This window comes from Cornus florida, unplaced genomic scaffold (genome assembly GCF_030987335.1).
Source record: "Cornus florida cultivar Cherokee Brave unplaced genomic scaffold, ASM3098733v1 CherokeeBrave_3.0.0_Hap2_Chr02, whole genome shotgun sequence".
Taxonomy (NCBI): Eukaryota; Viridiplantae; Streptophyta; class Magnoliopsida; order Cornales; family Cornaceae; genus Cornus; species Cornus florida.
The window spans coordinates 54,540,175-54,567,293 of record NW_026775572.1 but is presented as its reverse complement, the minus strand read 5'-3'; the positions used below and the strand labels follow the sequence as shown (position 1 = coordinate 54,567,293).

The 27,119-nt window shown below is 34.0% G+C and overlaps 1 protein-coding gene across 1 annotated transcript in view; it reads right to left on the bottom strand.

Annotated features, from left to right (window-relative positions):
- Positions 1 to 6,014: 6,014 nt before the first annotated feature.
- Positions 6,015 to 27,119, bottom strand: part of LOC132295011 (beta-glucosidase 12-like) — a 53,091-nt gene continuing 31,986 nt past the window's right edge. Inside the window, exons 6-12 of the mRNA XM_059793082.1 lie at positions 26,575 to 26,662; positions 26,227 to 26,479; positions 7,051 to 7,166; positions 6,668 to 6,885; positions 6,513 to 6,544; positions 6,222 to 6,324; positions 6,015 to 6,127 (exon numbers count right to left, since the gene is read on the bottom strand). Of these exons, the coding sequence (XP_059649065.1) occupies positions 6,015 to 6,127; positions 6,222 to 6,324; positions 6,513 to 6,544; positions 6,668 to 6,885; positions 7,051 to 7,166; positions 26,227 to 26,479; positions 26,575 to 26,662 (923 nt within the window). The remainder of the gene's footprint in view (positions 6,128 to 6,221; positions 6,325 to 6,512; positions 6,545 to 6,667; positions 6,886 to 7,050; positions 7,167 to 26,226; positions 26,480 to 26,574; positions 26,663 to 27,119) is intronic.

The window sequence follows — 27,119 nt, the reverse complement described above, 5'->3', positions numbered from 1 at the left end:
CCTTTAAGGTTGGCTCGAAATTATTCTGCCATCCTTGAACCGGTTCAAAAGTCCTGATTGCTTATGGAAGCTTTGCAATCCTGTTTCAGATTTCTTTCCTAGTTGGTTTAGAAGTGTACCAATTCCTATGCACAAAATTTTCTGTACTTTTAAAGGGATTAGGTTATTCTAAATTCTATATAAACCCTGATAGTCATTTAGGTTTATTCATGGCTTTTTCACTATAACTTAATTAATCATAAAAGCCTCAGGAAGATTATGTTTTCAGAAAATCTAAAAGATTTCTCTGTCAGTATTTCTAGAACAAACACATAATCACATAGTGAGTTTCAAGTGTTGTTCAAATCCTGATCGTCATCATACAGTTGTATCTACATCGATTAGAGAAAAGTAGATCTACTTCTACATCGAATTCAGATATTGAAAAAAAGAAATAAAAGTGATCACACTTTGAAAGGGTCAAAGCATTCGAGGAGTGCTCTTTGATCTACCTGCTATTCTTCTATAAAGATCAAGCATAAGCCTGAGGTCAAGTTGCTGTTGGATGGGATGTAGCAAAACTAGAGGATTGTCAGCTATTGGTATTTGGTAGAACAATAGGGTGTGAACCATAGTCAAAATTCAGTGTACTTTGTTTCAAATATAGTGGATCGGTTTACTTTGGACTGCATAGTCCACGAGGTTTTTCCCGCCCAAACAGTTAATGTATTTTATCAACTGTGATTTTCTCACTAAAAATCTTGGTCTCATTTCTAACTCTTACTTTGCTTTATTTTATCTGCATGTGATTAATTATTTAATTGCTAAAATAAGTAAAGTTGGAGAGACACAAGATTTGTTTCTAAAAATACAGAACTTTCTAAATATTCCACTGCGTACAACTCACAATTATCATCCTTCCATTCATACAAATCATTCAAACATAAACATACATATAAAAACTAATATACAATAAACCTATTATATGTGATCCATGAACTTCATCCGTTAAAACAAAATTGAGCCTCTTTGAAACTAGTTGTTGAGTAGCCCCATAATAATATATTAAAGCGGATCTAATTTTTTATTTAATAAAAATAATTTTTCTAAGCAGAACAGGATCGTCTAAATTAGCTTTAACGAAACACGATTAATCGTTGATTACCAAAGAAGATTTGATTGACATACCTTTTAGACAATTGAAAAATTGTCTGCCACCGACAATCGATTGATTTCTAGATTAAAGTCCATAGTCCTTGGTCTCCAATAGTGCATGGTGCCTCTAGATCTTCACTCCTATCTTTGGTTTGGAAATTGACAAGAGGTGTGAAGCATTGGCTTTTGATCTACTTTAGAATTATGGAACTAAGAGAGAGATGTTTGAATTGTATTGTTGCATTACATTGCACACTTGGAACAAACCATTACCTCGATCCCTTTATATAGAAGTAGAGTTTCAATTAAATACTCTTCTTATTCTACACAATTTCACATTTTATCTATTACAAATATTCCAGGTTGAACTAGGAATCAGAAATGGGGTTTAGGCCAAAAACATGGGGATTTAATAGGCTTATCCTTATCCAAGACTTCAATAAAGTATTCTAATAGCCTGTTAATTCTTTGGCTTATTAAATACTTTCTATTAATTATTTCTAGTTCTATTAAATAGAAATAATTGCACTCAAAGACACAGATAAATATTATATATTATAATATAGCCCCAGCAGCTACTTTAGACCACAAATCGATCTCTCCATGATAATTAGTTATTTGAATAAATATTACCATCAACCAAATGTACTAATTAATTCATATTTGGTCACCTAGATCTTTCTCATTTGATCACATATATTTAATAAATAATTGCCATTTATTAAATATAACTGATCGGTTCCCTACAATCAAAACAACCTAGCAAAAATATTTTGCCACATGATTCCATTTTGATAAAATACGTTACGCAACGAATATATTAGTTATTTACCCAAAGTACTTATATTGTCCGACTCATAGGTTACTCTAAGTATATCAAAGTAAATAATTAGTATAACTCAGTCGGTATAATTCTCAGAATTAAGTATTAATTTACATAAGTGATAGATAAGAAAAACTACTCATGATGGCACAAGTAGTTCTTCTACTTATCGTTGTTATGTTCGGCTATGACAAGCATGCCAACACATTTGGTTCTAGATCATCCTATCCAGACGACTGAGATAAGTCACTCCACTTTGTATTTCTACCGATTTAGAAACTTATGGTTATATTTGTGGAATAGAATTGCCAGATCTATTCCTTATGCTATGTTCGGTAGGAAGGAAGAGGTGTTGAGTAAAAATGGGAAGGAATGAATGAACTTCCTTTGATTGGTAGAGATGATACAAGGAAAGAAAGGAGAATTAGAATGATGACCTATATTTTCTCTTTTACAAATTTTCATCCACTCGGAAGAAAGGAGAGAAGACAAGTAGACTTATTATAGAAGTTTTAAATTAAATAATAGGGTAAAGTGCAAAAAACCCCCCTGAACTATGGGGGTTTTGCAACTAACTCCGTGAACTACAAAAAAACCCCTGAACTTTCAATTTGTTACAATTTGCCCACCTAGGCCATCGAAAAAGGAAAAAGACGATGCTACCCTTGTATAAAACGTCACAGTTCCCTTTAAATATATACAATACACACACATATATATGTATATATATGCACTGTTCTTCTTCATCATCGATCTCCCTCTGTGTGTACCGGCGGCGGCAATGAAGAAGGACAGAAATCGGGATGAGTTGTCAATTGCCTTCTCACCGGCTTTGCACGCATCACAGCCCACCTGCCATTTCTAATAACAACAGATGTTGCAAAAAAAGAAAAACAATAAAAATAAGAGCAGATCACATAGTAACACTTTTTAGTTAATCAGTCCAATCCCCCAATCATAATAAATTCTAGATTAATTAATAAAAAAACACATATATAATATATAGTGTATGAATATGAAAAAGAAAAACTGAACCCACCACCACCAAATTGGCAGTTACATTCAAACATAAGAAAGACAGCCCAACCTGTCGGCAGCCCCAGCTGATCCAGAATGTGTGTGTTTTAGAGAGAGAAAGCTAGAGTGAGATAGATTGTGCTGCCGCTGCTTGTTCTGGAGGAACAGAGTCAAGGTTAGTGTGAGGAAAAGAGATTCACAAGTGTGGACTATAGAGAGAGTGTGGGAAGTTTCAGTGTTCAGATTCAATGTTGGTCCAAGACCGTTCAACCCCAAAATCCCCAAAGACCCACAACAGAGCACTCCCAACTCTACATCCAAATCGCTTCTCTGAGGCCAAAAGCCTCGATTTCTCAACATGGGTCGCTGAAAACCTCTACAAAATCGTCGTTATTCTCCTCCTAGTCTCTACAGTCGCAGCTCTTTTCTTCCTGCGAAACGTCGGCGATACTGCAGTTCTCCTCTGCTTCGAATTAAATCATTGTAAATACCGGCGGCGGCAATGAAGAAGGACAGAATTGGGATGGATGGGGTTTAAATCATTGTATATACCGGTCCGACGTCAACGATGAGCACGAAACAGTGGTGGGTAAGGCTAGCCGTCCTCTGTGAAGCCAAGGAAGGTTCCGATATGGTTCAATCCGAACTGGGTTTTGCTGTCACCGAAACCAAGGAATGTCTCAAGAGACAACGATTTTGTTGTCACCAGAGTTGCAGTTTGTTCGCCAGAACTGGGTTTCGCACCGACGAGTGTTCTTGCCGATTTCGTCGCTGATTGGTTTATTTAAGCTACGCTGCTATTTGGACGGCGGAGGAGAGGGTCTAGATTGGTTTATTTGCCTGCAATCTTGGTCGTATCGTCGCCGTCACTAAGCCACAGATTGGGCTCCGACGACTAGCAGCGGTGGAATCGAGGGCGAGAATCAAGGGTTGGAGGATGAAATTGATGAAACTCAGAAGTTCATCCACCATATTGCCCGCTTTTCTGTCAATCGTCGGCATGTACCAGCCGCCGTCGCCAACGCTGGATCCATCACCGCTGTGCCAGTCTCTGATTTGCGCCGAAGACTTCTCTGGTCGTTGTTCCCTTCTGATTCGCCGTCGCCGTTGCCAACACGTGTTTGCACTTTGTATAACAAAAACACGTGTTTGAACAGTGCATATATATATGTATGTGTAAATAAGTCAATATATGTGTGTGTGTATATATATATATATATATTAAGGGCACTCTTGTCCTTTCATGCTTCTAAGGGCAGTATGGTCTTTTTAAAAAATCTAACAAAATTTAACGGCTAATTCTCACCGAACCATGGCCGGATGGGGTGATCTGTAACTTTTTTGCATAGTTAAGGGAGTTTTTTATATTTTTAAAAGTTTAAGGGGTTAGTTGCAAGTTTCCCCATAGTTTAGGGAGGTTTTTTACGCTTTACCCTAAATAATATTCTAAATTATATAAGGTATAAATTACAGTACTATAAATTATAATATTATAAATAATATGGGATAAAATGGTAAAAATAATTAAAATTTTCTATTTTTCTTCTCTCTTAACCAATATAGTAAATTGTAAATTTATTCTCTTCCCTTCATTCTCATCTAACAAAAAGAAGGAAATACGTAATCTCTTTTGTAGGAATGTCTCATCCATCTCTTCTTTTCTCCATTCCATCTAATTTTTTTTCTTCTAATTTTTTTTCTTTCCCACCTAAAACATTGGAGTACAGACATTAACAATTACAAATACTGATGAATTTAAATTTTATTTATTTATTTATTATATGAAGATAAATAAATCAAATTTTATTAACAAAAATATCAGATTACATTTAATGGCTTTGTAGGGTATACATAAACCCTAAAAGAGTTCATTAGATTCTTTAAAAAATAAAGTGAGACGACAAAATGAGCAAGGTGTTAAAGATTCCATATTCCACTGGCGAGCCTTTCATCAGCATTAACCAATTCACTCCCTTAGGAAGGATTTGGGCCATGAACCATTTATGATACCGTAATTACTCCAATTTACATTTCCCATATAGAACACCCATCATATACGCATAAATTATTTGCATAATCAGATGGACAACCCGATTCAACTACCGAATTGATCAATACAAATCATTCACCCATTATGTATAAAGTATCAAATGAACCAATGTTTATAAACTGAACAAAATGTCAACCGCTATTCATCAAATTTGCTATGCTATGGCATACAAATCCAACTAATGAAGCTCAAATGATATAGAAGCCAAAGGGATAAAATATGGAGAGAAGCATAACTACCTCCTCTTCTAATATCTCTCAGAAGGTATTAGGAGTCTCCTATAGGAGGACAGACAATTCAAAATGAATGTCTAAAAAATAATTAAATAGTAATAGATTTATTTATATAAATACATATATTATTATTACTAACCAGTGGGAGTGCGAGTTTTTGATTCTATAATTTAATCTGCCTTTAATCCCAATAGACTGCAACGAAACTCATTCTATTAATGCCAAACACACTCAAATAATTAAGAGAGAATCTGCTCGTTTTAAATTTATCTACATGATAAGCCTATTTTTTGTAAAAAAAGAAAATAGATTAAATCTCCAAATAGAACATTGTTAAAAGAAGGAAAGAGATCATACATATGAAAGGTAAGAATCTTTACTCATGAAGTGTGTGTGATTGTCCTTCTCAAACCAGTGCGACATAGATAGCCTAGAGAGTAACTTCTTCCTTTGAAGGAACTTCTTGAACCAAAAAGCAGAGCATTTGGAGTATCTTTTTAACCCATCATTATAATCTACATAATTGATACCAAACCGAACACTAAAACCAGAGGACCATTCAAAGTCGTCGAGAAATGACCATATAAAGTATCCTTTCACATTAGCGCCTTCCCTGTCGATAATTCACCTTTGTCATTAGTAATTTTCATGATTATAGTTGTAACTCAATTTAAATGATATTATGATACTCCAAATTAATATCATTTACATATAATGAATTATATACAATGAATTAAGTAGGCCATTTGCAAAATACTCACTTGATAGCTTTTAAAAGATATGTTAGATGGTCATGGTGGTACATTATCCTCAAGTTATCCTTTAAGGCTTCTTTAACTGGTAAAGTGCTATTATTTGCATCTGCAACCCCTGCAACAAAACAGAATACAGTTTAAAATGCCTAATAGTTTATGTACAATTGTACATTATTATTATTATTATTTTAGAATTTAGAATGATTTACCATTTTCTGTAATGACAATAGGTGGATTCCCATAGTTGTCTTTTATATATAGCATAAGCTCTCGAATCCCTTTTGGATACACGTAAAGCCAGCTCAAAACAGTCTACAAAACCGTTCACATTAAAATTGGTTCAGAAAAATTTTACTGTACGTAACAAATCTTGTGAACTCTTTGGAAAAATTGCCAATATTTGATATGAGTAATGATACACGAGGTTGGTCTCATGATAAGATTATTCATGTTGTAATTTTTTCTAATAATATTGGGCGTGTGAGAGAGAGAGAGAGTACCGGTTGACCGATGGGAACTCCATTTTTCTCGTCTGTAAAAAAGGGAAAAGATACATTTGTATAAGTATTAAAAATAAAAAAAATAAAAAAGATAAACAAAAAGAATGAAAAAAGGAAAGGACCAAGTTCATCAAGGTAAATTTCACTGAGCTTACTAGATAATATAACACGAGAATCTGTTGTCATGCTCAAGTTCACACCGGTTAAAAGCACGGCATTAGCAACATAATGTGAAGTGTAGTAATTTATGCCAGCGAAATCATAAGAATTTCTCAGCATCTTGGATTGCGTCTTAGTGAATTTTGGTAATCTCTTTTTCACCAAAGACAGCATGTTTTTAGGATATTCACCATATGTCATTGGATGTAAGAACCTACAAAATTATTATTTTGAAGCATTAGAAGTTAAAAATAGATAAAGAGAATCACTTAGTATGAAAGTGAAGGTGCCCTATGGAGCACTGGTTACATGATACAATTAGTTAAGTGTTCGCTTGGTATTATCAAATCTAATGGCTTATATAAACATCAACATTTACCATCCCAACATGAAATCAAGAGCCCTTAAAGCAGCCTTTCGATTGGCGACATTTTGAGAAATTGGCACAAACCAATTTGAATTTAATGTGACCCCAATTTGGCCCTTTTGAGAAGCCTGCACATATCCAAATTTAGTTTTGAACAACCTTTCCTACACCAAAATTTGTTTAAAAAAATAAATAAATTGGTAGCCAACAAAATCATGATACAATTCATTATAAGATAGAAAAGGCGAGTACAACACTTTTCAAGACATTTGGAAGCTATGAGACTATTCCCTTCAGTCTTTTGACAACATTTTTTAATTCTCATAGAAAAAAGGAAACAATTAATATTTTGACAAATTTGTTTGAATGACGGTGTTTAAAAATTGTTATCTGACATTAGAGTTCAAATATCTTTGAAGTCACCATAAAAAATAAAAAATAAAAAATCCCTTTTTGATTTTTCTGAAACAAGCATTCTTAAAAACTATTTTATGAAAGGTACACCATACAATTACAAAGACCTCTAAATTGAAAGATTTTTTTCCCCATTTTTATTTTTATTTTTATATATGTTGTAGCTTAATTAATCTCTTGGCTTTTCCCAAAAAAAAAAAAAAAAAAAAATCGGCGGATGACATGCACCAACCCCAGAAAGAGGCCATAATGAGACTAGTGGGTCACAACGTGGATTCTTTTTGTGGTCTATTGGACCAAAGATGCTTGTCTCACTATCGATATGGTACAATGATATAATGACACGTGTCTAAAATTCTTAATTTTCCTTCTTTTATATTTTAAATTCAAAATAATCATATTTCGTATTATTATTGTGCCACGTCAGTAGTGAGAAAGACATTCCTCCTAACTGCCGATGAGCCGAATATTGTTCGACTATTCTCAAAAGAAAACTTGTGGGTCACATCATGGGTTGTTTTTATGGTCCGCTATTGGACAATAGCATTACTCTTTAAAAAAAAATATGGAAGTATGTGACCTATCATTAGTGCAAAAGAATAGCAATGGCAAAAGAATCTGTTCCAACGGTACTGCCCAGCCCCGTTTATGGTGATTTTAGGGGTTGGCTTAAGGGGTTTTGACGTGTATGGAGTGGGGAGGGATAAATACAACTAGGGTTGAGGATGGGTAACCCTACCCACCCCATCCATATTATGTAATTACTTATTAGTTTTATGTCGCGTTTGGTATACATGAATGAAATGGAATACAAGTGGGAATGGAATGAAATGGTTATTGTCATTCTATTATTTGGTTGTAAATATGAAATGTAGAAATAGAATGATATTATCATTCTAGTGTTTGATTGGACTAATTCAAAACCTAAAATGGAATGGATTTCAAATTAAATTCTCCAAAATACTCGTCTAACAATAAATTAAATTAACAAAATAACATTTTTCTAATATTTTAAAAGAAATGGTGAAGGTGGTGGATGGTGGCGATGACGATGGTATTGGAAGTGGAAGGCAGTAGTGGTGTAGGTGGTGGTGTTGGAAAGTAGCGATGGTAGTGGAATGTGGCAGTGGTGTAGGTGGTGGTGGGGGAAGGTAGTAGTGGTGACGGCAATGGTGATAGTGCGGTGGTAACGGTGATGGTGGTGGTGGCATGATGGTAGTGGAAGGTAGTGACAGTGGTATAGTGGTGGTGGAAGGCGATGGCAATAGTGTGGCAGTGGTAGAAAGCAGAAGTGATGTACGTAGTGGTGGTGGTGGAAGGCAACAGTGGTATAAGTGATGGCGGCGATGGCAACAACATTGTTGGTGAAAGGTGGTGGTGGAAGGCAACAGTGGTATAAGTGATGGCGGCGATGGCAACAACATTGTTGGTGAAAGGTGGTGGTGGAAGGCAACAGTGGTATAAGTGATGGCGGTGATGGCAACAACATTGTTGGTGAAAGGTGGTGGTGGTAGTGGTGGCTGTAACGATGACTATGGTAGTGGCAATGATGGTGATAAAAGGCGGTAGCACTTAAAATTATAGAAGTTGGTGGTAGTGGCGGTGTTGGAAGGCGTGAAGGTGGCTGTGGTGCTGACGGCAGCGGCAGTGTAGTGGTGGCAGTTGAAGGCAACGACGGTAGTGGCAACGGCGGTGTTGGAAGATAGTGGAGGTGGTGATGGTGAAAAGTAATGGTGGTGGTGGTAGTTTTTGGACTTGAAACATGAGAGTTTTTTAGGAAATAAAATTTACTTATGAATGGAATAGTCATTTCATAAGTTCAGTTGTGGAATGAATTATCATTCCTCTTATTCCAAGTGAATGGTCATACCCACTTTAATTTCATACCAAACAAAAGGAATGGTTGAAATAGACATTTCATTCCATTCCATCCTTATGTACCAAATGCATCATTATAAAAATTACCCCTCATTATATAAGACACAAATATATTAATTTTCATTCTTACAATAAGTTTGCCCCTATGTCTCACTTAAGCCACTCTCCCTGATATATATATATATATATATATCATTGCAGTGATGCCGAAGCCATCTCTATATCACTAAAGCGATGTGAAAGTCATCTCTATACCATCACAATGTCGCATAAGCCACCTCTCTTTATACGACGTGGAAGCATTTTCGTCTCACTCTAAAACTATTTCTCTCTCCATAACGGATGACATTCTTGTCATATCATTATAATGACAATTATACATGCAACCAATAACTTTTGTGGGATTTTTACAAGTCCCTAAAGGGGTACACCACCACAAGCAAAGTAACTTGCTCTTGTTTAAAGTCATCACCCGAATTGATATCACTTCTTAGACAAATACATGCACACTCATTAACTCTCGAACCTCATTTTCCGTGCCATTGTAATGCCTAAATCTCGTAGGATCCTTAGAATAGCATTCTCCCACATATCTCTCTTGATTTTTGTGCAAATCCCACTCTCTTGAGCACTTTCATTTTAAACTCTCATTTTTACCCATAAATGGTTGGTTTTAAAACTCTTTTCTTCTCAAATGGTATGTTAAAACTCTCAAAAATCTTATAAGAGACATTTTTATTAAGAACTCATGATCTAAAATCTCTCTCAAAAGTACTTTTGATAAAACATCATTTTAAGCCCTCATACGAAATGTTTTTACCTTAAAACCCTCTCAAAACTCTCAAAACGCATTTTTAGCATTCTAATTGCTTTCTGCCATGTCATCTAAGATTCGAATGCCCCCTTTAATGGTTTTACTACATTCTTAGAACTACACATCGCCTTTAAGATCGCTTTAGTACCCTTATCTCATTTCTTAGGATCCGAATGATCATTAAAATTGTTTTAGTGTTTTTTATTTGTTGTTAGAGGCACACATGGCCTTTAAAATCGCTGAGGTACCTTTATCTCGTTTCTTAAGATCCGAATGATCCTTAGAATTATTTTTAGCCTTTTTCCCTTCATTCTTAGAGTCACACATTGTCTTTAAGATTGTTTTGGTATCCTCATCTCATTTCTTAAGATCTGAATAACCCTTAGAATTGTTTTTAGTGTTTTTCCCTTCGTTCTTAGAGGCATAATCGCATCTAAGATCACTTTAGTGCCTTCATCTCCTTTCTTAGGATCTGAATGACCTTTAGAATTATTTTTAGTACTTTCCCTTTGTTCTTAAAGGCATACATCACCTTTAAGATTACTTTAGTACCCTTATATTATTTATTAGATCTGAATTACCCTTAGGATTGTTTTTATTGTGTTCCCTTTGTTGTTAGAGGCATACGTTGCCTTTGAGATTGATATGAGTAATACTTTTGAAATGGGCATGGTTAGTGAACTGACTTTCTTTTTAGGTCTCCAAGTGAAACAACTTGATGACGGGATTTTCATATCTCAATCTAAATATGCAAAGGAGCTAGTTAAGAAATTTGGCATGAAAGATTCAAAGCATGTGTAAACCCCTATAAGTACTTCATCCAAATTGGACAGAGACTTTGATCCTAACAAGGTTGATCATTTCTTGTATAGGAGTATGATTGGTAACTTGTTGTATTTGGTAGTAACTAGGCCTGATATTTCATTTAGTGTAGGTGTTTGTGTTAGGTATCAAGCTAATCCTAGAGAACAACACATTCTTGCAATCAAGCGTATTATTCGTTATGTCAATAGTACATTGAATTATGGATTGTGTTATTCCTCTGAACCTAACTCTGAGATTGCAGGCTATACTAATGCTGATTGGTCTGGTAATAAAGATTATAGAAGAGTACTTCAGGTGGTTGTTTCTATGTTGGTACTAATCTTGTTTCATGGTACAACAAGAAGCAAAATTGCATATCTTTATTATCTTGTGAGGCTGGATACATTACTGCTGGAAATTGTTGCACACAATTGCTTTGGATGAAACAGATGCTTCTGGATCATGTAGTTGATCAATGTATTATTACTATCTTTTGTGATAATACTAGTATAATTAATATTTCAAATAATCTAGTTTTACATTCTAGGACTAAGCACATTGACATTCGACATCACTTTCTTAGGAAACTTGTTGAACAAAATGTCATGTGTTTGGAAAAAGTGCATACTGATCAAAATTTGGCTGATATTCTCACTAAACTATTAGATGCTCCTAAGTTTTCTCATTTTAGGAAATATATTGGTGTCTGTTGTCTTGATTAGATGCATTGCAAAGACATAGTCTAGAAAGGATTTTCATGTATATCTTGAGTGTCTAGATTATGTTTTAGGGAAGTTAAGCAAACCATATTGATTGATTATGTTGAACATAAGGAGTTTCATGACACATGGATTATAGGTGTAAAACATATTATGGCTTTGAATTGAGGAAAATTGGTTTTGCTTACTTGTTTCGTATAATAAATGAATAATTGGAAGTACATTTACTTGTATTTGATGTCATTGTTTTAGTCAAAGATAATATTGACATGATTGATCATTGTCTTGGAATTTAAACTTGATTTATGTGTTTTAAAATAAAAGAGTGAAAAGAAAAGAAAATTGAAAAACAGCTTGGAATAAAAAGTTTTTTTTTTTTTAAAAAAAAAAAAAGAAAAAGAAAAAGAAAAATTAACTGTTTTAAAAGAAAAAGGTGCGATAGAAAAGGCTACCTTTGGGATTTGTCTGAAAGCTACCTTGACTAGAAACAAATGGGAATAAGGGAAAGAGCTGATTGTCCATAAGCGTGAAAGCCACCAATGTGCAAAAAGAAAAATAGAGCACAAAGAGAGATTAAAAAAAAAAAAAAAAATTATCTTTTGCACATGTTGATTGTTTGATTTATAAGGATATGTGATATCATTGATTTATTATTTGAAATCTGAATAATTGACAGATCATATGTTTTTGGAACGTGGTGGTGATTTTACTACACTTACTAAGTTTGTGGAACTTCATTGAATTGATCTTAGTTATTTGTGTTGAAACATATAGTCATGTGCAGTCTACATTCTCATTGGTTTCCATTTACAAGATTTATATGGTTGGTTACTTCTTACTTCTAAGATATTTCTTCCATTAGACCCTTGTTAATTTGTGACAAAAAGGGGGAGAGAGTTTATTGTCTTATCATTGAGGAGGAGATATACTTTTGCATTGAGGGGGAGAACCATTATTCAATGCATTGATATTCAGGCATTACTTGTAATACCCCTAATTTTAAAAGGATAGTCTCGGTATTTATTTTTTTGTTTTAATTGCATTTTTAACTAATTATTTGCTTATTTGGCTATTTGTTATATGGTTAATTGAATTATCTGTTTAAATTAAATTGTGTGTGCTTAAATGTTTTGTTTGAACGAAATTATTTATGATGTGTTTGTTTAATTGGTTTGATTACTTAAATGTTGTGTTTGTTTAAGTGTAATTCTTTGTTAGATTAAATATTTTATTTTATTTTATTTTAATTTTAAAGGTTGGATTTGGATAGTAGTAATGGACCAACCCAATAGGTCACATGGACTACTTGGATAGGAGGTTCATGGGTACGAATATTTACCTATAGATGGTGATACATATATATATAAGGATATATGTATATTTGGATATTATATTTACTAGTATTCTAAATAATTAATATTAATAAATACAGTCAGTATTATGTATATAATTATAAGTTATATTATATATATATATATATATATATATATATATATATATATATATATATATATATATATATATATATCAGTATATCATGTATATAGTTAGTATATATTATAAACTTTTTAATATATTTTCCTTCTCCTTATTTTTCCTTAGCAGACTTAGGGTTAAACTAGGATTAGGGTTTTATATTGTGTATATATACAATAGTATAGGTCTGTAGGAGGCTATAAATTATATTACCTGAGTTATATCATATAAAGAGAAGTTTTACAAGGATTAGGTTTGACCTTAGGAGGTAAGGAAGGAGGTTGTTCATAGCGATTATCCAGTTCAGCAGAGGGGAACGATGACAACCAAAGGCTGCCGGAGTTGATGAATTGGCCGGAGAAGAAGGAGATGGATTTTAATTCAAAACCCTTAAGGCAAGTTCTTCTCTTACTCTCTTCCTTAGATTCATGTTCTATTCATGCCTAGGTTAATTCCAAGAATAATAAGATAATAAAATGATCTTTTATGCATGCTTAATTAGAATTAAAATTGAGTTTATATGTTTAAGGTGTTCTTGCTTGATCTTGAAAATTCTTGTATGAAACCTTGTTTTAATTCGTGTTTAAGATGTGTATGGACGTTATAAATTTATTGGGATCATCTAGGGCTTGGAACAGAAGGTTAGGAACCTTAAGGAAGATGATCGGAATGATCAAAGGAAGTCGGAGATGAAGAAGGCGGAGAGTAGCAGGAATGGAGGCGGCTCCATTCGAAGTGGAGGTGGCTCCATTCAAATAGAGGCTACTCCACTGTGGGCATAGCTTGCTCTTTTTGGATAGAGCCTGTTCCTTTCAGAAGGGAGCATGTTCCATGGCTGGGACTTTTACGGGATGTGTAATTTGCCTACTATTTTGAGGTTTCAGGGTTCTAAAGATGGTTTGGATGATAATAAGGGTTTAAAATATTATTATTGGACATATTTAAATCCCAAGAAGCATAATTTACATATATATGCTATAACTTAAACAATATGACATTTTAAGTAAATTTGTATATTGTTAGTGGATGATTTAATTGCTTAATATTGTTTTAGCAATTCAAATGGATATTGTATGATTTTAAATCATGTATTTGCAGTATAATATTTTCAGTTAATTATCTTATTTTGATTATACTTTTCTCTAGATTAATTGATGTGTCGCTTTATTATTTCATCAATTATTAGATAGAACGGAGGATTTAATTGCTTAGAAATAACTTAGCAATTAATATGGATGATATATGATTTTAATCATGATGTACTGCTTTATCTGTTGCATCATGTATTAGATTGTGTGGTTTTATGCACTGGTATAAGATGGTAGCATTTTAGGGACGGATTAACCAAAGAAGTTAAGTCTTACCTATTTTTTTATGTAAATGAATGAATTAACCAAAAGAGTATTAAGTCCTACCTATATTATGTTAGATCAACTGAACAAGTTAAATGACTTATAGTGGATTATTTATAGTTAGATAGGATGGATTATATATATATATAATTATGGTGCCATGATATGAGCTTGAGTCCTAGGATCATGGTTAGGGTGCGTATATTACCTAGGATGGATAACTGGATATTGTAGACATCTGGGTACCCTGGTAGGTCTAGGTACTCATGCCCACTTTATGTGCGATTTGCATGTTGTCTTCTATTCAGGTTGAGACAGACATATAGTCCAGTGAGCGTCCTATAGTGTGTGTGTATATATATATATATACGGACTATTAGCTATTATTGGATTGACTAGAATGTATACGTGTATCGAATCTTTGCTTGGATTGTAGTAGAGTAGAACTTGTTTGTGGGCTTGACCCACCATTATTTTTCATGTATTCTTTAGGTGTAGAGGATTCATGTTGAGCAGGGATCAGTCTACTTCACTCTTTCGAGTTTATTTAGGAGATTCATTTATGTTTCATGTAGATAGTCATTAGTATTACTTGTTCAGTTTTGGTTTTTTATAGGGGTCCACACATTATGGATTCCCGAGTTGTATTAATGGAGGATTAATTGTATCAGAATGATTTTATTATTAATAAGAAATTATTTTGAGGAGTTATTGGATTATTATTTTAATTTCTTTCAGCAAATTATTTATTCTTATTTATCATATTTGTATTATGTGTTCGATTATTACCGATTTGTTTTTTATATCCTCGGGTATTCGGGCGTGGGCCTCGCCAACCTGCATCCGGAAATCCGGAGGTATCATAGTTGGTACCAGAACACTCTAGGTTCAAGTGTCCTTAGGAGTGTCTTTCGTTATGTAACTTCTGCGTTGCGTCTTTTCAAACTTAGAGCCTATATGAGGATTCGTTGTAGTCTATTTACGGTTTGTTAGGAGGAACTGATGTCAATTATATTCTGTAGTTACAGAATGGTTGACACTGGGAGGATGATAGGGTCCAAGGCGAAAGCGTTAAAGGCCCAAAGGAGTAAAAGAGTATATTATTGATTTCTTTACCAGAAGGCAGAATTGGGGATCTAAGGTTTAGGTTTGGTTGGCGCTACTTTAAAATATAAGACAAGGACGGAGTTAATTGTCTGTGTTAGGTCACCGTATCTTGGGGCGAATACGATTTCAGCTTTCTCAAAAAGGAGAAAATCGAAATGGATGAGCCCGAAAGGGATCCTAATGGAGGAGATTTCAGAATATCCAAGAAAGAGAGTACTAAATCTTGAAAAAAAAAAAAAAAAATGAATGATCGCATGAGGGTGATCTTATTTGCTAGTAGAATTGATGTTGATCAATCTACATATAGTTAAACTTTTTTACCATCTTTAAAAGAGATATATAAAAGTACTCTTAAGGAGTTTGGAGATTTGATGGAGTTCTTATTCCAATGAAACGTATGATTTTGTATCACGTTCAGGAAAATATGGGAATTATATTATGACGTTATAAGTCGCTTTATAAAGCCAAGTTAGACAGTTTACATTCTGCATATAGGGAGGATGAGGGTTAAGCCTTTGGTATTTGTTTAGGCGAACATACGTTGCTTTTAAGCTATGTTTAAAGAATATGTTTCGAGGTTGGATGATTACCTACAAAACTATAAAAGGAGATTTTGTGAAACAATTTTTACAAGTTGATTTCAGAGAAGAATTTCTTTTCTAGAAAGAACGATATCTTAAGTAGGATCATATTTTGTGTTATTGTATTTGTCATACGTGTTTTATTTTCGTTAATTTTTCGAGATTTGGTATGTGGTTTAGTCGGGGACACAAGTATGTGATTAACCAACTACTATTTTTACACCAAGAGGTAATAGCGCTATATTACGCTAGGATTGTGAGCATATGGTAATAGGATTTGGTAGATATATATAATTCTAGCCAATCTATTGAACCTGGACATGCGTTATTATGGTATGTTATTTGGGATGGGATAGTGAAACCATCACTACTAGTCAAATAATGTAGTACAATTAGTTTGATATACTTTACACTAGGTATGGATTTGTATCATATTACAACGCCATGATAATGGTGGTTGTTAATATTTCGGTATTCATGAGGATGTGATAAATAAAGACCACTGTAACTCCACGATGGTTTATTAAAGGTGTCGGAGTTGCAGAACATCTTCTTTGAAAAATTTCAAAAGTTGTTTCTAAGTCGAAATGATGATTTAGTACTGGTTTAGGTACTTATTGGAATGACGCCAAGTGAAGACATTAGACTGGATAAATCTTTATCAGCTATTCTTAACCAAGAATCTTTTCACAAGGGCGTGTCATTAGGAGGAATTGTTGGTGTTGCACATGGAAGAGGAAACTAAGTCTTTTTACTTGCATAAATAATATGGAATTATTTTTTTTAGGTCACAATTCGCAACAATTAATTGTTGCTAGGAAATTAACGACTTATTTGGAGGATGGAAATGTTCTACATTCTTTTTAAGTCAGACAAGAAGTCTAATTGACACTTACTTTCGTTAAAGAAGCAGGATGTGTCAGAGATAAGATGGTGAGGCTGATCACCTATAATAAGGAAGAGATGCACGGTGTGTGTGGAAAAGTTATAGCTAGTTAACTTTTGATGAATAGAATTACCGGTTGATTTTCTTTATCGGTAAGTTTATCACAGATCAGTGGTGCATGGATTCAGTTATAGAGTTAGCTTTTGAAGATGCTCCAATTTAAACAATGGGTGTAGATGAAAGCTGGTGGTACCAAACTAACGGTACTTTCTGTAGACAAATTGGAAGGAGGATGTAAGGACTGAGGTTCACAACTCTTAGTTCTTTATTTATCCTGGTGGAAACATGATGTTTTACGGTATGAAGTAGATGTTTGGAGGACAGGTAGGAGGAGGGACATAATGATTTTGTCTCCAAGTTTAATATTTATTAGATAATCGAGATGGACCATCAGAGATAATTAGATCCTTGCAGCCATTTCCTATACTGAAGTGGAAATGACAGAGTATTTTTCACGGATTTAGTTGAGAGATTGCTGATTTTACACAAAGGTTAGGATTCTGGTTGGGATATTGGTTGACCGATAAATTAAATCAACTTAATTTTATTTATTTTGAACTGGTAGGTTATCAGTTCATATGAATAAAACGGATCACGAGACGGCTTAGATGGATAGAATTGGTGATTCACACTTTGCATTAAGTTCCGTCTGATGGAAGTAAATATGGAAGTGGATGCTCTTAACAACCGATATGGTAATTAAACCTTCAGGTAGTTGTTGAGAAATCGGTTAAATTTATAGCATGTGTAATAATAACACTTGCTATTACCAAGGTAATTAAGAAGGTCAACTTGGAATATCGGAGCTGACTGACCCTAGAGGAGGTTGTACCTTACTCAGATAGAGCTTAGGGTACTGAAGGAGGATTAGTAGTTTGTTTAAATGATGTTAGGGAGGTCAGAGTGACTGAGATGTAAAATTCATAATTTTATGATGCACTCAGATGGTTATAAGTTACATCAAGACATCCAATGTTAGTTTTGGTGAGCAGGTACGAATAGGGACATGTACATAATTGTCTCTAAGTGTAACCCCTGTTAGAAAGGTGGAAAATTGATAATCAGATATCATTGGAGATTTTTGCCACTTCCTATATCAAAATGGGAGTAGAATTAATTAGGAATGGATGGTCGGTAGGAATTATCGACATTAAATTGAAATTTTTTCCATATGGGATAAAAGTGATGGATTGAGTAAGTTCGTTTATGAACATTAATTAGAGTAACGTTCACTTTGGAGTTTCATATCAGTTCTACATTGCGCTGATAATGGAGTACGTTATAGCATAGTATCCATTATCGTGGATGAAAAGTGTTATTTCGAAGGAATTTTCTGAAGATCTTGGAGCAACAACTTTGCTTCATATCTCTAGATGGGGGATTTGATCGAGAAATTATATTTGATCTTGGAGGATATGTTTGAGACATATATCCTAGGTTTTCATGGATAATTGGAAGTATTTACTTCGCTTTTCAGAATTTGTCTATGATAATGTTGGCACAAGGAGGTTGTGTGACAACGTTTGAGGTTTTGTATATTACATAGAAAAGGTAAGTAAGGGTTGTACACTCAGACCTTAACTTTATTTAATGATACGACGGAGAGAAATACTCTCATTTGTAATGGTCTGTGCGCGGTTTGGAGGTGGCAGTAGGATTTTGTAAATAGTCGAACTCGTATTTAAGAGTTTCTATCAGGAAGTAGATTGCACGTGATGTCTTCCATATAGGAAGCATGATAATTTTTGGAAGAAGGTCAGTTTTATTTATTCAATTTAAAATTTCGAGGATTGTGTTTATCAACTGAGGCAGTAGCCTACCGATTTGCGTTACCATATTGTTAGCGCTGGGTGCATAGGAGTTTTATGTATATATTTTATGAACCTTAGAGGAATATGAAATTAGTACCCTTGAATAAATGTTGGGTAAGATTGAGTTCTTGTTAAATACAACCTATTTATAGTACGGTTATTGTGCTTCTTAAATATAAGAACCATGTATACTATTTGATACAATGGAGTTACGTGGAGCCGTCAGAAAGTGGCGGAGTCTACTTAGGAATGGGAGGATGTGATTCGCTTACAATTTGTAGAAATAATGGATGAAAGCAAGGGCGAATTTCGGAGACGGAATTCCTTTTGTTAGGGGGGAAGAATGTAATACCCCTAATTTTAAAAGGATAGTCTCGGTATTTTTTTTTTTTAATTGCATTTTTAACTAATTATTTGCTTATTTGGCTATTTGTTATATATTTAATTGAATTAATTGCTTAAATTAAATTGTGTGTACTTATATGTTTTGTTTGAATGAAATTATTTATGATGTGTTTGTTTAATTGGTTTGATTACTATAATGTTGTATTTGTTTAAGTGTAATTCTTTGTTAGATTAAATGTTTTATTTTATTTTTATTTTAAAGGATAGATTTGGATAGTAATAATGGACCAACCCAATAGGTCACATGAACTACATGGATATGAGGTTAATGGGTACGAATATTTACCCATAGATGGTGATACATATATATACGGGTGTATACATGTATATTTGGATATTATATTTACAAGTATTCTAAATAGTTAATATTAATAAATATAGTCAGTATTATGTATATAATTATAAGTTATATATTAAATATATATATATATATACACACACATATCACTATATCACGTATATAGTTAGTATATATTATAAACTTTTTAATATATTTTCCTTCTCCTTATTTTTCCTTAGCGAACTTAGGGTTAAACTAGGATTAGGGTTTTATATTATCTATATATACAATAGTGTAGGTCTGTGGGAGGCTATAAATTATATTACGTAAGTTATATCATATAGAGAGAAGTTTTACAAAGAGCCTTTAGAGAAGGAAAACGTAAGGAGAGAAAGAGGGGAGTTCAGCCAAGGATTAGGTTTGACCTTAGGAGGAAAGGAAAGAGGTTGTTCATGGCGGTTATCCAGTTCAGCGAAAGAGAACGACGGTAACCAATGGTTGTCGGAGTTGATGAATTGGTCGGAGAAGAAGGAGATGGGTTTTAATTCAAAACCCTTAAGGCAAGTTCTTCTCTTACTTTCTACCTTAGATTCGTGTTCTATGCATGTCTAGGTTAATTCCAGGAGTAATCAGATAAAAAAATGATCTTTTATGCATATTTAATTAGAATTAAAATTGAGTTTATATGTTTAAGGTGTTCTTGTTTAATCTTGAAAATTCTTGTATGAAACCTTGTTTTAATTCATGTTTAAGATGTTTATGGACTTTATAAATTTATTGGGATCATCTGGGGCTTGGAATGGAAGGTTAGAAACCTTAAGGAAGATGATCAGAATGATCAAAAGACTCCAGAGATGAAGAAGACAGAGAGTAGCAGGAATGGAGGCGGCTCCATTCGAATGGAGGCGGCTCCATTCGAATGGAGGCGGCTCCATTCGAATGGAGGTAGCTCCATTGGGAATTGTGGCGGCTCCACTGTGGGCAGAGCCTGCTCTTTTTGGATAGAACTTGCTCTTTTCAGAAGGGAGCATGCTTCATGGCTGGGACTTCAACGGGATGTGTAATTTGCCTACTGTTTTGAGGTTTTAGGGTTCCAGATATGGTTTGGAGGATGATGAGGGTTTAAAATATTATTACTTGACATATTTAAATCCTAGGAAGCATAATTTACATATATATGTTATAAGTTAAACAATATGACATTTTAAGTAAATTTGCATATTGTAAGTGGATGATTTAATTGCTTAATATTCTTTTAGCAATTCAAATGGATATTGTATGATTTTAAATCATGTATTTGCAGTATAATATTCTCAGTTAATTATCTGATTTTGATTATACTTTTCTCTAGATTAATTGATGTATCGCTTTATTATTTCATTAATTATTGGATGGAATGGAGAATTCAATTGCTTAGAAATAACTTAGCAATTAATATGGATGTTATATGATTTTAAACATGATGTACTGCTTTATCTATTGCGTTATGTATTGGGTTGTATAGTTTTATGCACCGGTATGGGACTGTGACATTTTAGGGACAGATTAACCAAAGAAGTTAAGTCGTACCCATTTTTTATGCAAAGGGATAGATTAACCAAAAGAATATTAAGTCCTACCTATATTTAAGTCAGATCAACTGAACAAGTTGAATGACTTATAATGGATTAATTATAGTTGGATATGATGAATTTTATATATATAATTATGGTGACATGATATGAGTTTGAGTCTTAGGATCTTGGTTAAGGTGCGTATATTGCCTAGGATGGATAACTAGATATAGTAGACATCTGGGTGCCCTGGTAGCTCTAGGTACTCATGCCCACTTTATGTGCGATTTGCATGTTGCCTTCTATTCAGGTTGAGATAGACCTATTGTCTAGTGAGCATCCTATAGTGTGTATATATATATATATATGCAGACTATTAGTTATTGTTGGATTGACTAGGATGTATACATGTATTGGATCTCTGCTTGGATTGTAGTAGAGTAGAATTTGTTTGTGGGTCTAACCCACCATTATTTTTTAGGTATTCTTTAAGTGTAGAGGATTGTTCGTGCTGAGCAGGGATCAGTCTACTTCACTCTTCCGATTTTATATAGGATATTCATTTATGTTTCATGTAGACAATCATTACTGTTACTTGTTCAGCTTTAGTTTTTTCTAGGGGTCCACACATTGTAAATTCCCTAGTTGTATTAATGGAGGATTAATTATATCAGAATTATTTTATTATTAATAAGAAATTATTCTGAGGAGTTATTGGATTATTATTTTAGTTTCTTTCAGCAAATTATTTATTCTTATTTATCATATTTGTATTGTGTTTGATTATTATCGATTTGTTTTTGATATCCTCAGGTATTCGGGGGTGGGCCTCGCCAATCTGCATTTGGAAATCTGGGGGTATCACATTATTAGCTTTGCTATTTTATGCTTGTGTTTATTTTCTTGATTAAGTTTTACGGGTAGTTGTGTTTGAGCTAATGTACAGACTACAAGTTGCTACAAGTGTTGAAGGTTCATAAGATTCAAGAAAATTTCCGCGGTTTTATTTCCTTTAACAATCATTGTAAGTTACTTTTCTGCTTGGGTAGATTGCTGAATTGTTTTTAGGGTTTTGTCACGAAATTGCCAAAGAGGGAGATTATGAGAAATATATTTTATAATTAGCCAATTTCGTTACCAAAACAAGTTTGATCGAGTTGTAATTTTTCGGTTCAAAATTTCAAAGATTGAAGATCGGATGAGGATTGAAAGAAGTTTAAGTGTTAGTGGTATACTGCACTCTGGGATGATGAGAACAATGCACGAAAGGTATGTGAGTGAGTGAGAACACTTGGAAGTTTTAGAAGTTTGAAGTGTTAAGGAAATTTACATTCTGTCCTTTTGGTACTGGTATCCAAAATCTAAAACTGGTAGGAAATTTACTTTTATCCTTTTGGTTCTGGTAGCTAAAATCTAATACTGGTAGGAAAATAGCAGATTCACTTCTGTCCATTGGGAACCGGTTGGAACTTCTTGGTACCGGTAGCCAAAGGCTGAAATAGTAGCAAGAGTACGTTGGAACATTTCTGACCTTCTAGAACCGATAGCCACATTCTAGTACTGGTTCAAGAAGTCTTGATCAGTATAAAAATTCAGTTTCCTTATCCGTTTTAATTCCTTTTTGGACCAAACTTCCTTCCAAGTCCTATGTATGAAATTTTCTATATTTTCGAAAGGATTAGGACATTTTAAACTCTATATAAACCTTGGTAGTTATCTAGGTTTATTTATAGCTTTAGGGAACATTAATTCTATATTTTGAGAAAGCCATTTAGAGAGAGAAAATTCAGAAAATCAAATCTGATTATTCTGAATTTGTTTATGAGAGCACACACACATATTCATGAGTGATTTTGTGGTGTTGTTCTCTATTTCATCGGAATTGGAGCTATACTGAAGATTCAGAGATTCTGAATGAAAAACAGGATTTAATTCTTCTACATCGAGTTCAGATCTTGAAGAACAGAATTAAAAGCGACCATACTTTGAAAGGGTAGGAGCATTCGAGGAGTGTTGTCTGATCTACCTGCTACTCTTCTACAGATATCAAGCATAAGCCTAAAGTCAAGTTGTTATTGAACGGGGAGTCGCAAAGCCAGAGGATTGTCAGTAATTGGTGTTTGGTAGAACGATAGGGTATGAGCCAGAGTCAAAGTTCAGTGTATTTTGTTTCAAACATTGTGGATCGGTTTACTTTGGACTGAACAATCCATGAGGTTTTTCCCACGCAAACAGTTGACGTATTTTATCAACTAGGGTTTCTTCGCTAAATATCCTAGTGCAATCTCTTTAACCATAACTTACTTTACTTTTCAGTATTTATATTTATGATTGCGGATGATTAATTGATCAGATAATTTAATCAATCATAAATTGAGCAAGTTGACCTAATAATCAGATCTAAGTCATTAAAGGAGTTAATCATAATTAAAATCAACTAATAGCTTCCGCACCCCGCGTTAACATTGTTTTCACACCCTCAACCACATGACCCTCTTAAAAACAATTTATCCCTTTGGTACACCTTTCATAGTTTCGAAGGGAACTACTTGCAAACTGATTCCTCCTTAGTTAGGATACGTAAGTAGCCTAGATTAAAATTAGGTTCGGTCACTCCCCCAAAATGGGACCCTTTAGAAATGATTCCTCCCTTTGGTACTCCTTTCCTAGTTGCCTTTTGTAGTTCTTAGGGGAACTACGTGCAATATGATTCCTCCTTAGTTAGTATATAGGCAGCCTAGATCAACATTAGGTTCGGTCATCCTGCTAGCCATGGGACCCTTTTAGAAATAATTCCTCCCTTAGGTACTCGTTTTATAGTTCCCTTTTGTTGTTCTTGGGGGAACTATGTGCGACTTGATTCCTCCTTATTTAGGATTTGTAAGCAACTTAGATCAAAATTAGGTTCAATCACTCCTTTAACCACGGGACCCTCTTAAAAACAGTTCCTCCCTTAGGTACTCCTTTTGTAGTTGTGGTTCCTAAGGGAACTATATGCGACTTGATTCTTCCTTAGTTAGGCTATGTACGAAGCCTAGATCAAAATTAGGTTCAATCACCCCTTAACCACGGTACCCTCTTAGAAACAATTCCTTCCTTAGGTACTCCTTTCGTAGTTACTGGGGGAACTACACACGACTTAATACATAATTAAGTAGCATAGATTAAAAGTAAGTTCGGTCACTCCCCCATTCATAACCTCTAGGACTTCATAAGACCTCCCTAAGCTCTCATGTCATCCTTTTAGACTCTTATCTTATTTCCCCTTCTTTTTAGACATGTATGTTCTTTTCCCTCATTTTGACTTGAACTACGTTTAACAAGATTTTTATCATAACATCCATGAATAAGATACGTAGGAAACTCGAATATGTTTTAGATTAAGTCAACCCGTTTTGCATTCACTCCTTCTTTACATGCATCCCTTCTCATCTAGGCACTAGATCTTTTCTCTCTAGAATTGGTTTTGTCCTTAGATGACATTTCACTCACAAGCAATATGAATTGTAAAGTAAGTAACTATACTTGATGCGGGCATCTTGGGGTGCCTAACAACTTCCCCAAGGGTTAGTTAACCCCCAAACCTATTGATTTAGATCCGTTCACTAGTGGAGAGTCACAATATGGCCCACATTACATTCCTACCCATTTTTCTCGTTCAAGCTTCCATACGTGACCTGCACACAAGAACTCAATGTTAGGTGGCGACTCCAAACATAGAGTTCTTGGGTTGCCTCACAACTTCTCCAAGTGTTAGTTAACCCCCAAACCCTTTGATTTGGATCCGCTGACTAGTGGAGAGTCACAATAGGACCCACATTGCATTCCTACCCATTTTGCTCATTGGAGCTTCCTTAGGTGACTTACACACTAGAACTTAATGTTAGGTGGCGACTCCAAACATAATGGTCCTATCATTCGCGCATTAACACTTTCAACACCCATCGCACTTAGGTTCATAATTGTTTTCTGACAGCTACAACCTCCTCCTGACCACTTGGGGAGGCAGAAATGTTCAGGGGTCTAGAGCCCAAAATTTTGGGTCAGGACAGTAACTTTACTCGAGTTATAATTGCATGACAAGATTTTGAGATATGTTTAAATTTATTATTGTTTTATGTTTTTAAATAAGGTCGCGATATTAGCACTCCAAAATAGTACTCTAGCGTTCCAATACTGGTATTAGTAAAATAAAATGCCAAAAAGGCCGTTGTTGTATTTTAACGGGTTTCCATCATCTTTTGTTCCCATTCTTATCGTAGTTGTCTCACTTCCTCTTTCCTGTTCCCATCTACATCCTTTTTTTTTTCTTTTTCATTTTTCTTTTTTTTCTTTTTTGTCCCAATTATTAATTCCAGATTCTTCTTCTAACTATTTTTTCAAAATTTGAGGAGCTCGTTAGAAATTTGAATGCAAAATCAGCTCCATTGTTGTTTGTGTCATTTGTTAATACTTTTTCAATTGTCATACATATATGAAGACAAATATGAAGTCAATCACAGAACAATTAAAAGGCTCAAGGATCTTGTCAAATTGGCATCATCCCTAGAATTGGCAAATTAAAAATAAAAAAACAAAAACATAGGACTAAAACTAAAGAGAATAAATTAAGTTGTTAGGATTGACAAGAATATTTGGTCAATGGCTACATCGACATGGATAATGTTTCAGTTTGGGTTCAATGCATAGATAGTTTGGCATAGTTGTGTTACAAGCCTTTCTTGTTCATCAGCATGTGAAATCAAGGAGCCATGAAAGGAATGAAGCGTTAGGGTTTGGTGGAAGAGAGAAAAGGCAAGGAGCCATGGAGGAAGGAAGCACTAGGGTGGTTTCTTGGAAAAGAGAAAAGGAAAGAACGATTTTTAGGGGAAATGAGAAAAGAGGTAAGAGAGGCCTTGTCTAAGAACGTTAGATTGGGGCTATTTTTTTTTAGATCGCCAATATCATCACCTTGTTAGATATGTTAATGTTTTATATATATATATATATATATATATATATATATATATATATATATATATATTTCAAAATCTTTATAAAACACGAACCTTGTATCTTTCTCTGTACAACTTTATAGTTGCTCCATGGGATAAGATTTGGTGGTGACCAACCAGGTAGGGTTCGGTTGCCGAGTTCCCACACGTGCAATTTCCAATGTAGTTAGAACATCGACCTGGTGCATACACACCAGTAGCATATCCAAATACAGTAAATTGATATGGTTCATTCAATGTCAACCAATGCTTAACTCGATCACCAAATGTTCTGAAGCAAAAGTCTGCATAGTTGCGAAAATCATCCCTGTTCAACATATTATCTAATGTGTAAATGAATTGTATGTGCATATCATGTTGTGATAGTTTTATATATATAATGTGTAAATGAATTTAACCTACACAATATTTTGGCTTAAGAATCCACCATATTCATCAATGAGTGCTTGTGGAATATCCCAGTGAAATAGAGTCACATAGGGTTGCAAACCTGTGTGCAAAATGAAAAGACAAAACATTATACAAAATTACAATGATCTACCCTATTTTTGCCAATTTCGATTCAAGGCCGGCCTAATATAATTTGAGACAAAAGTGGCATTTTTTAATATGTAATGTATTAATAATCAAATAGTAGTTAATGATATTTATTTAAAAATTATCTTTCTTGGTTTTTGAGATACAAAGTTACTAATTAGATTATTGTATTCAAATTTTGTTAAAATATTTTTTCAATAAATAATATAGCCAGTCCATTTAATCTTTCTTGTAACATAGCAATATTTATTTTTGTTCTTTTTCGTTTTTGTTTGTTTGTTTGTTTGTTTGTTTGTTAATAATCATAAAGAATTTTCTTATCACACATTTGATTATCATTATAACTCACTATTATATAATCTTCTAATTCTTTTAGAAGAATTTTCTTATCACACATTTGATTATCATTA